Source organism: Crocodylus siamensis, chromosome 15, assembly GCF_052110815.1.
Source record: "Crocodylus siamensis isolate JL-2025a chromosome 15, ASM5211081v1, whole genome shotgun sequence".
Taxonomy (NCBI): Eukaryota; Metazoa; Chordata; order Crocodylia; family Crocodylidae; genus Crocodylus; species Crocodylus siamensis.
In genome coordinates, this window is record NC_143409.1 from 30,987,924 (window position 1) to 31,002,738 (window position 14,815).

At 47.3% G+C, this 14,815-nt stretch overlaps 1 protein-coding gene across 1 annotated transcript in view; it reads left to right on the plus strand.

The window, feature by feature from the left end:
* ACSBG1 (acyl-CoA synthetase bubblegum family member 1) overlaps positions 1-14,815 on the plus strand; it is a 70,731-nt gene that overhangs the window by 42,866 nt on the left and 13,050 nt on the right. The window contains exons 7-10 of the mRNA XM_090028536.1: positions 1,151-1,300; positions 4,154-4,330; positions 7,647-7,828; positions 8,814-9,044. Of these exons, the coding sequence (XP_089884662.1) occupies positions 1,151-1,300; positions 4,154-4,330; positions 7,647-7,828; positions 8,814-9,044 (740 nt within the window). The remainder of the gene's footprint in view (positions 1-1,150; positions 1,301-4,153; positions 4,331-7,646; positions 7,829-8,813; positions 9,045-14,815) is intronic.

Genomic DNA, 14,815 nt, shown 5'->3' on the forward strand with positions numbered 1-14,815 from the left:
TGTAGGGCCCCCTAGGGTTGGTGTTTTGGAGGAAGGACAGGGGCAAGACTTGTAGACTGGAGATTCAGAGAGGGAACTTGTCTGCCACAGAGGCTATTTCAGCCATAGTGCATTTTAATGCAAAGTGTATCTTGAGATGAAGGAATCAGCCCTCTCAATTGCATAAAATCTTCATTTCTTCTCTCAGCGCCTCCAGCCAAGCCCATTTACTGAGCACAAGCATAGTAGAGGGCCCAAGATATACCTCTCTCCATGGACAAACTTCTTGCCAGGAATAGCTTTGGGGTACTGTCCTTGGTCATTGCTCCTTGGATAATTCTTTTATAAACCATCTGAGGCCTCTACTTGCACTGAGAAGTTAATCATTTGGCTGCTGGTCTTCCTTTCTGTGCTGTGATAACGCACCCCAAGCCTCTATTAAAAATGAAACCAATGGGATTTTAATGTGTACATGGTACATTCAACAGCCTCCTAAATTCAGTCTACCTCAATATACCTGACAGTAACAAATAAAATACACTGTCTTAGATTCTCCATTCTGCAAGAGCTAATCTGCAGTGAACTGAAGTCTAGCAACATGAGATAGAGCAGGACTCCTTGTGCTTTAACTTTCAGGCCATGGTGGCCCTGAGCGGAAAGACTGCAACCAGAAACTTACAGCTGTTTTTGTGCTTTGAGTAGTGAAGTGGAGTCAAGTCAGTAGTCACATAATTAAATACTACAACTATGACAACAATGACAATGCTACTTTTATGTAGAACCTTTTAACTCAAGCATCTAAAGGCTTATTACATATGGAGTGGACAAAAACAGCATATTTGAAAGTGGCCAAATTACTTGGTGTTTTAACTTGAAAACTTTGCTACAATCTCCAGTACAAGAGACCTGTGTTATCAGGCTAGAACAAAGAATAATGTTCCCATTCATCAAAAGATATAATAAAACTTCCATGTCTTTGCACACTCCACTTCCACTAATTGCATATTAAGGGATCAAGCTCAAAACTTTTGGGGTAACTAATGAAGAAGGGTCTGTGTGACATGGACGTCCAATCTATAGTCCTACACCAGGCTCAGCCCCAGAGCTATTTGCACAGGGGAAAATCATATTGACTTGATATATAATTTTTTATTTTAATTTTACTTTCCAGATGGAAGAATTTATGGAGCTGGGAAATGAGATAACAGATGATACACTGGATGACATTATCAACTCCCAAAAACCTAATCAGTGTTGTGGTTTAATATACACTTCTGGAACAACTGGGAAGCCAAAAGGGGCCATGCTGAGTCATGATAATGTAGGTAGTCTAGATATACTTTGAATATAACAAATCTTAAAGTGTGATGGTATTTATTTCTGTTCCTTTGTAATAGTTGAAATGTGGTCATGGTGAAGACTCATGCAGTAGCTAAAGAAACTTTTTTCAAACTATATTTCTGAAAACATGCAAGCAGCAAAAAGCAAGAGATAACTAAAAGTCATTCAAACTAGTACTGCACAGATTATCAAAAATCATGCATGTCAGATAGTCATAGGAGTCTGACATTAGAAGCTTCAGCAAGAACATATTAAACATGACCTGTGTGTTAGGGGTGTGAGAAGCTTTGGTCGCTGATTCGATTCAGCGGAGATCTGGCCCAATTCGGTGACTGAATCTCCAAAACCAAATTGAATCAGGACACCCACTAATCTCTCCAAATCGAATTGGAAGCCTCTGATTCAATTCAGAGAGATTCGATGATTCAGCTGTGGACATAGTTTTATATGTTTTTTCTATATACGTCAAGGTACCAGGCACATTTGGGAATGCTGAGATGGTGGGGCAGATGAAGCGTCCCAAGGGAGCATTGGGGTCCCCCTGCATGCTCAGTGACGGACCTGGAACTACTTCCAGTCCATGTCTGGGTCTGCCATGGAGTGTGCGGGGACCCCCCCTCACCCACTGGCTCAGCAACTGGAGCTTCCTGGGTCTGGGGGGACACCCGGGGTCCCCCTGTGGCCAGTCACTGAGCTGGTGGCACGGGGAGTCCGCCGCCAAGCACACAGGGGCCCTCCCATGCTCCTGTGGGATGCTCTATCCATCCCACCACCATAGCATTCACGAGCCGTGCCTGGTAAGTAGAAAGAACATATAATGCTGTGTCTATGGCTGAATTGCTTATTCTCTGAATCAGAATCAAATCTGCAGATCCCAATTCAGTCAAATTGAATCAGGACAGTGATCTGAATCAGCTAATCAAATCACTCCCCCCAAACTGGACTGAATCCGAATCGAATACTGCTCACTTCACATACCCCTACTAAGTGTAGCATTATTACATTTGTAAATTACATTATTTCTAGATTCTCCTGATTAAGTAAAGAATAGCAAAGTTTCATGTATTTTATAGTCCTGTTCTTCACAAAAGCCCTCTCCATGCTGCTGCAAACAGTCCTAGAAGGAAAACAGATTTTTCACAAAAGGCTGCTCACAAATGGCAAGATTGTTGTTGTCTGTTGCATAACTGTGCAGTGGAAGAAGGTCTGAGAAAATGTACTCAAAAGGGAGGAGGAGGAAGAAAAATGTCTGGATGCATGATGCACTGGACTTGAGATAAAATAGGACTGACTAAGTCTGGCAAATCTTATGTTCTTCTATCTCAAAAGGGTCCAATGGTGTTTCCAATTTTGCTGCCAAACTATTCCTGGCTGCAGCTCCCAAACAGGCTATTTTTATGCTGTCCAGTACAGTGGAAAACATCCATTGCCTGCAACTGTGTTGCTGCCTTCTTTAGTCACAAGTTTGTCCTTCTGTCCATATGGAGATGCAGTGCTGGGTCAGGCCTTTATGTCCCTACCCCCATGCTGAGGGATTTTGTAACCCTAAGCAGACAATGCAGCTGCCCAGTTTAGAAGACCTTCTATCATACCACTTCTGTTCTTTTCTTTTACAAGACTTCTCCAGTACAGCCTTCTACAGAATGAATGGCCTCCCTGACTTTATATGTCAGACTGCTTCTTTCATATCTCTCCTGCAAACCCGCTTTACCCTACACTAACACATTCTCTTGTGCTTATTATCCCTTTAGTGTTTATTATAAAGAAAATTAACAGAGATACAAGGCATGGTGTGTGCCACATTGCTTTATTTTATGTATTCCCTTTATCTTCCCTCTTGGATCATCATACAGTAGTGCAATTCAAAAGATTAACATCCCAGGAGGGCATCTTTTGAGACAAGCAGAGAACTATCTAGAAAAGGAATGAGAAGAAAGGGGCATAAGGAGCTTTAGCCTGAGTAAAGCACCATTTCAAAATCCCATAAAAAATCAATGCTCTTGGGCATGATATCAGATGTGCTTTATATATTCTTTAGTTTTACCGATGTCTGAAATTCTGCCTGCAATGATACGGGATTAAGTCCTCTCCTCATGAATGACTTTGGCAAATCTTCTGCAAGGAACAAGTCTGGGTCTGCGGTTCTCACGATTAGCGTTCAGTAGTATCACCATCAATGCCTATCCTAGCATAACAAGCACAATATTCCTGATGATAAACGGTGCTGGCTTTGCTAACTGACTCTACCATGTGAGCTCCTGATTCTTTAAGTATACCGAGGGTTTTTTTCAAAAACTTTTTTCAAAACTTATCAGTGCAATGGGGAAAATGACAGTTTGACTGGAGTCCTTCTTATCCATATCAGGACAGCTCCAAGAGGACGATGCAAGCTTTCCTGTATGGCTGTCCCACTGTAACCCAGGTGGGGCTATTTTTAAATGTGAAGGAGTACTTCAGTCTCCTTGACCATTCAGGCTGTGATCCCTCTGCTGAGATTAATTTTCACACTGTTACTTTGTTAATAAGTATATATATGAATGTTAGGGGGAAGGGTTTTAGTATTCACAGTCCAGAAAGTAAAGAAAAGATTGTCAGTATTATGTTACATTACCTTACATATCTGCAACTTCTTGTCCTTCCACAACAGTTTGTCTTGCCATTTTTTTGGCTCTGAATGGGCTGTCAGATGAGTAATAATCATATATGTTAAAGGTAGGGATACCTTTAGCAATACCAGTATCTCATTCAGAAGGATCCATAGATTACTAATAGAATATAGTTATATTAGAAGAAAATGAAAATTATTTTTAATGGTGTATTAATTTATGCACAGATAACTTGGACTGCCACACACTGCAGTAGAGCAGGGGACATGCAACCAGCAGAAATCCAGCAGGAGACTATTGTCAGTTACCTTCCACTCAGCCACATCGCTGCTCAGATCTATGATCTTTGGACTGGTATCAAATGGGGAGAGCAAGTCTACTTTGCTGAGCCAGATGCTTTAAAGGTACCTGTTATACTTTACATTTAAGTGATTTTTTTCAGTGGCAAAAGCCTTTAGTAAAGCATTTGATTTTCAAGGAGGTGCAGGAAGAATTGCTTATCTTATATTAACATTTTGGTAAGTTAAATCCAGTGATTCGTGTACACCCAGTTTCCAGTGCCCAAAGCCTCCACTTTTCTTCTAAGCTTGACTTGAGTAATGCCTGGAAATCTGGATTAGATATCTCTTTAATATTTTTAAAAATTAACTTAAATGAGACCAGATCCTCAAGCCCCTGTTAAGACAGCAGCTTGAGGATTCCCCTGCAGTCAGGCAGAGATTATGAAAGTGTATTTTGGAGATGGAATAAAGCAGCAGTGGGCAATTATTTGAGCCCAAGGGACACATGGGGAGGTTTTGTTGAGCTGTTATGAGCTAGGTAAGCACCCTCTTCTCCCACTCCCAACAACTTGCCAAAACTCCCTTTGGGGTTGTGGGTGGGTGGAGAGCAGTGTTCAGGAGTGGGAGGTATATGCAAGACTGGGATCATGGGGTAGGGTTGTGGGGCAGTGACAGCTCTAAGCCAAGGCCTGGGCCCATTTCCTGCATGCCCCTGCCCTCTGGTGGGGTGTGGGGTATGTGTGAGGGGAGGTATGGGGGGCGTGTGCATTGTATGTGTGTGGAGAGGGGGCTGCCTAGGTGCTAGGTCCTGTAAGCCTGCTGTGGGTGAGCGGGGGCAGGAAGTGCATGCAGCAGAACTTGTGCGGATGGTCCAGTCCATGCTGCCCCACAGTGCTCTGCATGGGGGCAAGCCCCACCCATTCACATTGGGGCAGCCCACACCATGCTCCCTCCAGTGCCGGTACCCTTGCCGGGTGGTGCTGTTAAGCTCTCCCTGCCTCCGGTGGCAGCTCCTGCTCCTGATCTTACCACTGCCACACTGTGCTGTGCCATGCCTGGCAGGCAGCTGGCTCCTGCCCCAGCTTTCAGGGCTTCAACTCACAGGAAGGCAGCTGGGAACAGAAGCAGGAGCCCTGTGCACTGGGTCAGGAGCTACCTGACTGAAACTGCTCGCCCACCTGTCCAGAATGACACGGTGTGGTACAGTGTGGCAGGCAAAGGAGCATCAGCTTTTGGCGAGCTGTTCCTGATGCTGCTGTTGCCAGCTGGGTGCTGCTCTGCTTGCCCTCCCCACCCCGCTCCAGCAGCAGCTCCTTTTCCCATTCCTGCCCCTGCCATACTGTACCACACCACTCCTAGTGGCTTCATGGGGCTCTGGCTTCAGCTCCTGCCCACCTTCTGGTGGAAGGCAGCTTGCAGCTGGAGCTGGATCTGGCACCAGAGGAGCCCTGCACAATGGGACAGGACGCATGAGCGACTGGTGCCTCCTAATACTGAGGGGGCACCAGCAGCCGATCACCAACCAGAGGGTGGCCAGGGGTGGAGAGAAAAAACATTTTTGTGGGGAACTGAGTGCATGTGTGCATGTGTGCACGCATACTCCCCCCTCCCTCCCCCCGCACACAAAAGTCTGCAGGGGGAAGCAGTGCAGGGAGAAGAAAGGGCCACGGGGCAGAGGGAGTGAGGCTAGGGCTACCACCAGGCAGGGATGGGGCTCGGGGTCCACTGCACCCATGCGGCTGTCCCTTCCCCTGTGCCAGGGGATATTGCCTGGTGCTGGCAGCCACTGCTCCCCAGCCCTGCACTGGCCCTGGCTGCCTCCCTGCACCAGCCCCGGTCTAGCTCCAGCCCCACAGTGTCCAGGGGGGCCCGGAGCTGGAGTGGGGCCAGCTTCGGCTGCACCACCAGGCTGGAGGAGACAGTTCGTGGGACCCCTGCCCCGCCCCATCTCAGTCATCCCTGGGAAGAGCCTGGCGGCTCCTGCAGAGTTGGGGCACTGGGGAGCCAAGGGGCACATGGCCCCCCCTGAGCTTTGCACAGCGCAAGGTTGGGCTGCAGCTGCGCGGTGAGTTGGGCTCTGCCTGCTCCGCACCTCCACACCTCACTGCAGCCTTTGAAAGTAGTACGCCGCCATGTATGTCCCATCACGGGGTGGGCCAGGTAGCGAGGCATATAGCGGCATGCCACGCCAGTTTCAAAGGCTGCAGGAAGATGCAGAGCAGGCAGACCCCATCTCGCATTGCAGCTGCAGCCTGCCCTTACCCTGTGCAAAGACTGGGGGGGAGGGGCAGGGCGCATGTGCCCCCTTGGCTCTCCAGTGCCATGACTCTGCAGGAGCCACTGGCCTCTGCTTGTCCCACAGCCTGGCCCAGCTGGGGCTCCATTCACTGTGAATGAGGCCCTGACCAGGTTGGGTCATGGGACAATCAGAGCCCAGTAGCTCATCCAGGGCCATGGCACACTGGAGCCAGGGGGTGGGGGGAATGTGCTTCCCTTCCCCCGGCTCCGCTGCAGCGTGCACAGTGGCAGAAGCCGCCAGGCTGCAATTGCCCCACGACCCAGCCTGGCCGAGGCCCCATCCTCTGGGACAATTCCTACAGTGCGGCAGGCATGAATGATTCAGCTCTGCCCCTACCCCACTCCCTCCTGCACTGTGGGGGTCTTGATCTCCCCCCACCCCCAGCCCAGAAACTAAAGGAAGAAGAAACCTTACCTACCTACCTGCTGTGCTGGGCCAGCTGTGAGCCCAGTGCGCCCCTTCCCCCTGCTGCAGCAGCCTGCAGCCGGGTTGCCCTGGCATTTGTGGGGGCTGAGCCCTGTTAGCCCCCACTTAGTTCCATCAGCAATTCTCGCAGGGCGACATGGCCAATCTCAGGGGGTGCACGTGCACCCCCTACGCATCACCGGAGCAGTGCAGCAGGGGCAAGATCAGAAGCAGGAGCCAGTGCCGGAGGCAATGGGAGCAGAGCAGCACCTGGCTGCAGCCGCACCAGGAACAGCCTGCTGGACACTGCATGTGCTGGCTGGGATCAGGCTGCTGGTGCCAGCAGGAGCCTGGTGCAGGCTGCCCCAATGCAAGCAGGAAGGACTTGGCCCTATGTGGAGCCCCATGTGGGCAGCCGTGGCCTGGATCCAGTCACATGGCAGGCTGGATCTGGCCCACAGGTTATATTTTGCCCACCTCTGGAATAAAGAGTAAAACTACCTATAATCTTCCTCCCTCCCCCAACTCCATTGCAAATACATGTGCTATTCCCTGCCCTGATACAACTAAGGATCTAGCTGAAATAGGCCTTTTCCAGGAGTCTTTATTCCGACTAATAGTTCTTTGACTTTAAATGGTATTATCTATGTAACTACTGCAAGACAGTCCACTGCAAAGGGGAAAATCCCTATTACTAATTCTGACCTTTTGCAATATACTTTATTGTTTTAACAGGGTGGCTTGATCAACACACTGAAAGAAGCACAGCCAACATCTCTTATGGGTGTTCCTCGGGTATGGGAAAAAATCATGGAGAAATTAAAAGATGTGTCTGCTCAGTCAAGCTTTATGAAAAGGAAAATGATATCATGGGCCATGTCTGTTAGCTTAGAAAGGAACCTAAGCTCTTCAAGAAGGTACATTTAATAACAAATCCTACCTCAGTTATACCTTTCTTCAGTGACCCTAACCTTCTTGCAGTCACTGAGACTGCTTAAGTGTAAACGAGCAGCATTTTGCTCAGAAAGTCTGAGGAAAAATGTGAGGTTGAGGAAGATTATATCCCCTCTTGACACCTTTCTTCCCTAAAATTCTCTGCATTTCAGGAAAAGAATACAGATGTTTTGCCTAGTAATTGGCTTTAAGCATTGTATTTGTAGTCTTATATAGTTTTGGAAGAAATTACTGGGAAAAATGTTAAAAGCATCTTCTAAAATTATTCTAGATTCAGAATCTACCAGTATGTCAAGTTTGCCTGGATTTTTACAGATTTTCTTTCTAGCACAAGCAGTCCCACTTTTTGTTCTGCCCTAGGCTATTGTTTACTTACTGGAGACCCATTTCAGACTTTGATACATATTCTAAGGAAATTAATTAAAGTATATGACAAGAAACCACTATATGCATAGCAATTGTATTTTATATTCAGAGTCTAGTGTATAGTTAACGATAGCTTCTGTTTGTAGACAAGCCACAAAACATGACAGCAGTTGATTGTAAAGTCATATAAGTGTTGCTGAAAATCTCAGAACGATTCCAAAAGACATGGTCTTTGCTATGTGAATAGTATAGCAGTCTATCTAGGTCCTACAAATTGCCAGTTAGGCTCTTAGACAATAATAACAGCGTTTAGTGGTCTGATCTTAAAAGAGAGGAATTGAAATGAAAAAGAATGAAGGAGCAGTGAAAATTACACTGTCCACAGTGCTTTTCCATAGACCCAACAAGTGTGTGCAAAATGGAAACATTAGGTATTTGGAATTATTTTTTGCAAAAATACAAATAGAAAATAACACATCTGGGCATCCAAAGCCAAATGGCAAATGACTAGTAACTGAAATACACACTTGATTTGCTCTCCTTTTAATTCTTTTGTCCTTTTGTGTGTTTTCTACTAAGCAGTGATTTGAAGCCCTTTCAAACAAGACTAGCAGACTATTTGGTACTTGCAAAAATCCGCCGTGCACTGGGTTTTTCTCGATGTCAGAAGCATTTCTCTGGAGCTGCTCCTCTCACTACAGAAACAATATATTTTTTCCTGGGTCTGAACATCCCACTCTATGAGGCATATGGGATGAGTGAGACCTCAGGCCCGCACTGCATGTCTGGGCCATATGTTTACAGGCATCACAGGTAAGTTTATATAACATTTTCCTTGCAGAAACCAAATCTCTGGTCTCATAAGAATGCCCATATTTATCACAGACTCTCTTACTTCTTGCTCCTGCTTTTTCTCTGGCTTCTATACTGGCAAGTAGGGCTGTGCGAAATGGGCCCTATTCAATTTGGATTCAGCCCAAATCGGGGACAGTGATTCAGTCTGTTGATTTGGATCACTGTCCCTGATTTGATTCGACCGAATCTGAATCTGAAGATTCGATGCTGATTCAGTGAATTGGACACAGGCACAGCTTTAAAAGTTTTTTTCTACATACCTTGAGGTAGCAGGCACAGTTTGTGATCAGTGCGGTGCTGGGGCACACAGAGCATCCTGCAGGAGCACGGTGGACTCTCCAGCGTGCTCAGCAGCAAACCCAGAAGTGGACCGGTCCTGGAAGTGGACCGAAAGTACCTCTGGTCCACTTCCAGGTCTGCCAGGGAGAGTACTGGGGGGGCCCCCCCACCCTTCCCACCACCCCTTGGCTTGGCGATCGGCTGCAGCAAGACCCCAGGTGCCCCCTCCCCCCCTAGTATTAGGAGGATGTGTGGTAAAGAAAGACAAAGTCAAGTTAGAAGAATGGGGTTGGTGTGCAAACAAAGAGGGGAACTTAAAGGAATCCAAGGATGGTTTAGAAGGGGCAAAAGAGAAATGTAGTTTTTCTTCTTTCCCCCATTATTAGAAAAAATCTGTATGAAGCAGTTTGAGATTAGAAAGTAGGAATTACCGTATTGAATCAGATCTGTGATTCATCTGGCCTTGTGTCTTGTCTCTGCCAGTAACTTCAGAGAAAGGCACAACAATTATGCAGTAAATTGTGCAACATTTCTCCACACATGACTGGACCACAGGTATAGATGGCTATCCACTGTACAGGAGAGATTGAGTGGACAAAAGGGGTGGGGGTGTAGCTCTCTACATCAAGGAAAGATATGCGACCCTGCAAGCTGACATCGGCACCCAAAGTGGATGACTAGAGACCCTTTGGGTTAAAATCCGTGGGTAACACAGCATAGGGGTCACAATGATGGGAGTCTATTACAGACCCCCTACCCAGGATCAAGAGCTTGACCAGGAGTTCACCAGGGAATTTCATAGATTTCATAGACATTAGGACTGGAAGGGACCTTGGAAGATTGAGTCCAGCCCCCTACCCGAAGGCAGGAAGTCAGCTGGGGTCATAGGATCCCAGCAAGATAAGCATCCAATTTACTCTTGAAGGTGTTCAATGTAGGTGCTTGAACCATCTCCGGCGGCAGGCTGTTCCAGACCTTGGGGGCTCAGACAGTAAAGAAATTCTTCCTTATGTCCAGCCTGAAACAGTCTTGCAGTAGTTTATAACCATTTAACCTTATCATCCCTTGGGGCATTCTGGTGAACAGATGTTCCCCAGATACTGGTGGTCACCCCTGATAAACGTATAGGTGGCCATCAGATCACCCCTGAGCCTACGCTTTTCCAGGCTTAAGAGCCCCATAGCTCTCAGCCTGTCATAAGGGCTGTGTTCCTGACCTCTGATCATGCACATGGCTCATCTCTGGACTCTCTCAAGCTTTTTCACATCCTTTTTTAATGTGGAGCCCAAAACTGGACGCAGTACTCCAGCTGCGGCCTCACCAAGGCTGAGTACAAGGGGAGAATGACGTCCCGGGATTTGCTTGAGAAGCATCTATGGATGCAAGCCCGCGTTTTGGTCACTTTACTAGCCGCAGCATCACATTGCAGGCTCATGTTCATCATGTGGTCAGTGATGACCCCCAAGTCTCTTTCTTCTGTAGTGCTATCCAACGTAGCACTGCCGAGCCTATAAGGATGCTGCAGGTTTTTCCTCACAAGGTGGAGAACCTTGCATTTTTCAGTGTTAAAGACCATCAGGTTCTCGTCCTCCCATTTGCTAAGCCTGTCCAGGTCAGCCTGGATCGCCCTCCTGTCCTCAGATGTGGATGTTTTGCCCCAAAGTTTGGTGTCATCGACAAACTTGGCCAGTCTGCTTCTGACTCCCGTGTCCACAACATTAATGAAAATGTTGAACAATATGGGTCCAAGGACAGAGCCTTGGGGGACCCCACTGGTCACAGGGCACCATGACGAGTGACTTCCGTCAATTACCACCATGGAGCCAATTCCCCAGCCAGCAAATCGTGGTGGACACAATTGGCCAGTTTCGTCAAGAGGTGATCATGGGATACCAGATCGAATTCTTTTTTGAAGTCAAGATATATGACATTGGTCTCTTCTCCCTTGTCCAGATGATAGGTTAACTGATTGTAAAAGGAAATGAAATTGGTCAAGCAAGACCTACCCACAACAAACCTGTGCTAGCTATCCCTCAGGATGTTGGCGTTGGCCAGTCCATTAAGGATGGCCTCTTTAATAAACTTTTCTAAGACCTTCCCTGGGATAGAGGTCAGGCTGATGGGCCTGTAATTCCCAGGATCCACTTTCCTCCCTTTCTTGAAGATAGACACCACATTGGCCTTCCAGTCTTCAGGCACTACACCAGAGCACCAGGAGTTCTCAGTTGACTGAAGCTGAATGCTCCCGGTACATGGTTGTCGTCATGGGAGACTTCAACTAACCTGACATCTTGTGGGAAGAGCACTCAGCCAAATCTGAACGGTTCCAAAGCTTTCTCTCATGCATGAATGAGCTCTATCTGATGCAAGAAGTCGATGGGCCGATGAGAGGTAAAGCGCTGCTCGACCTGGTACTGGCAATGAAGGCCAGTGACCTAGTGATCAAAGGGAAGCTGAGGGCCAGCAACCTAATGATCGAAGGGAAGCTGGGTGACAGTGACCATGAGCTGATCACCTTCGCCATTCGCCATAAAGCTGGCAAGTCAGTCAGCAATACAGAAGTCCTCGACTTCAGGAAAGCTGACTTCGACAAGCTCAGGAGGCTTGTCAGTGTGGCCCTAAGGGACCACGACCCAAAGGGGAGGGGAGTTCAGAATGAGTGGTTGCTCTTCAAAGGGAGTGATCCTGGATGCACAAGCAAAGTCTATTCTGTCTCGGAGGAAAGGCAGCAAAACGACACACCACCCGCCTTGGCTCTACAGGGAACTAGTGGACCTCCTGAGTCTGCAAAGAAAGACCTACAAAGGATGGAGGACTGGATCCACCTCCAAGGAGGAATATTCTGCACTGGTCCAGACCTGCAGGGAGCAAACCAGAGAAGCCAAGGCTGCAACTGAACTCCAACTAGCTACAAGTATCAAATACAATAAAAAGTCCTCTTTTAGATATGTGGGGAGCCAGACGAAAAGCAAGGGCAATGTTGGACCCCTTCTAAACCAGATGGGACAACTGACAACCAACACCCAGGAAAAAGCCAGCTTGCTAAATGGGTACTTCGCATCAGTTTTTCACCAGTCCCAAGGGATACCCCTGTCCATTACAGGGTGGGAACGCCTGCATGAGGGTGATTCCTTACCCTCAATCAGTGCTGACCTCGTGAAGGAACACCTTGAGAGGCTGGATACCTTCAAGTCAGCCGGTCCTTGACAGTTTACACCCCAGGGTATCCAAGGAGCTGGCTAGCATCATAGCTCAGCCCCTGGCATGGATCTTTGAGAACTCCTGGCGCTCTGGTGTAGTGCCCGAAGACTGGAAGAAGGCCAATGTGGTGCCTGTCTTCAAGAAAGGGAGTAAAGTGGATCTGACAAACTACAGGCTTATCAGCTTGACCTCTATCCCGGAGAAAGTCTTAGAAAAGATTATCAAATAGACCATTCTTAACAGACTGGCTGATGGCAGCAACCTGAGGGATAGCCAGCACAGGTTTGTTCCGGGTAGGTCTTGCTTGACCAATCTGTTTTCCTTTTATGACCAGGTGACCTATCACCTGGACAAGGGAGACAAGATTGATGTTGTATATCTTGACTTTAAAAAAGCCTTTGATCTGGTATCCCATGATCACCTCTTAGCAAAGCTGGCCAACTGCGCCCTTGGCTTCACCATGATCCACTGGCTGGGGAACTGGCTCCGTGGTTGGATCTAGAGGGTGGTGGTTGACAGAAGCCAGTCATTTTGGTGCACTGTGACCAGTGGGGTCCCTCAAGGCTCTGTCCTTGGGCTAACGCTATTCAACATCTTCATTAAAGATGTGGACATTGTTATCAGAAGCGGACTGGCCAAGTTTCAATGACACCAAACGCTGGGGTAAAGTGTCCAGAGGGCAATCCAGGCTGACATTGACAGCATTGACAGGCTCAGGAAATGGGATGATGAGAATCTGATGGTGTTTAACATCGAAAAATGCAAGGTTCTCCACCTTGGGAAGAAAAACCTGCAGCATCCTTATAGGCTCGGCAGTGCTGCGCTGGTTAGCACTACAGACGAAAAGGACTTGGGGGTCATGATTGACCAGAAGATGAACACGAGCCTTCAATGTGATGCTGTGGCTAGTAAAGCAAGCAAAACCCTGGGTTGCATCCATAGATGCTTCTCAAGCAAATCCCAGGAGGTCATTCTCTCATTGTACTCGGCTCTGGTGAGGCCGCAGCTGGAGTACTGCGTCCAGTTTTGGGCTCCGCAATTCCACGCATATGATCAGAGGTCAGGAAAACAGACCTTACAATGACAGGCTGAGAGCTATGGGACTCTTCGGCCTGGAAAAACGCAGGCTCAGGGGTGATCTGGTGGCCACCTATAAGTTTATCGGGGTGCTCACCAGGATCTGGGGGAATGTCTGTTCACCAGAGCACCCCAAGGGATGACAAGGTCAAACAATCACAAAATCCTCCATGACCATTTCAGGCTGGACATAAGGAAGAACTTCTTTACTGTCCGACCCCCGAGGTCTGGAATAAACTGCCGCCAGAGGTCCTTTCCATCCCTAATGTCTATAAAATCTATGAAATTGCCAGTGGGGATAAGTTCTTCATGTTCTTTCAGTTAAAGGTTGGTTTATGCACTGATGCATGAAATGCAATATTCCTTATAATTCAAGAATGAGAGGACACCGAAGAAAGGAGGCCAGAATGACTGAAAGTGAACCCCATGCAAGGCCTTTGCAAGCATAATCTATAGATATCATACAGTGCATTTATTGATATATTTCTAAAGACATTGGAGGAATGTTCCTTACAGATTGCCTCTCCTTGTCCTTTCCTTAACTTCCTGGGCTTCATTGGCCTGTGTTGCATCTATAATATTCAAAATAATCTTGAGGTCAGAAGCTGAACATGTTACCTCTGCAGCACTTCAGTGCTGGGTATCAATGGTTGGAGTGTTTGGCCAAGTGGAGGTTTTTTGCATGCTGTGCAGAGCATTCTGACAAACCCCAAAGCTGGTTTGGGCAAGAGGGGAAAACATGCAAGTATGACATTTCAAACAAACAGAAAAGCATTCCATGCTCAAGAAAAAAATAAAGTCCACTTAGGTAGCAAAATAAGGTAATATCTTCAGCTGGTTTAAATGCACAGTGATCCTTTTATACATCTCCTATTTATCAGCTGAAATTCTAGTCCATAACTTCCTAGCAATGATGGGCCTGTATTTATTTTATAGATCAGAGGTCAAAATCGTCTGGCCTCATGTGCTGGATCTGTGGCATGGGTCTGGGTCACAAGCCAAATTGGGCCAATGGACTATCTTCCTTCCCCTTACATATCTGATGTTGTGGCTGCTCCAGCTTGTCTGGGACCCATGGTGCTATATGTAGCATGGATCCTGGAGTGGCTGGAACTGGTCCCATGTGTGGCACAGGCCAGCAGGAATGGCAGCTGTGCTGCACGCACTGGCCA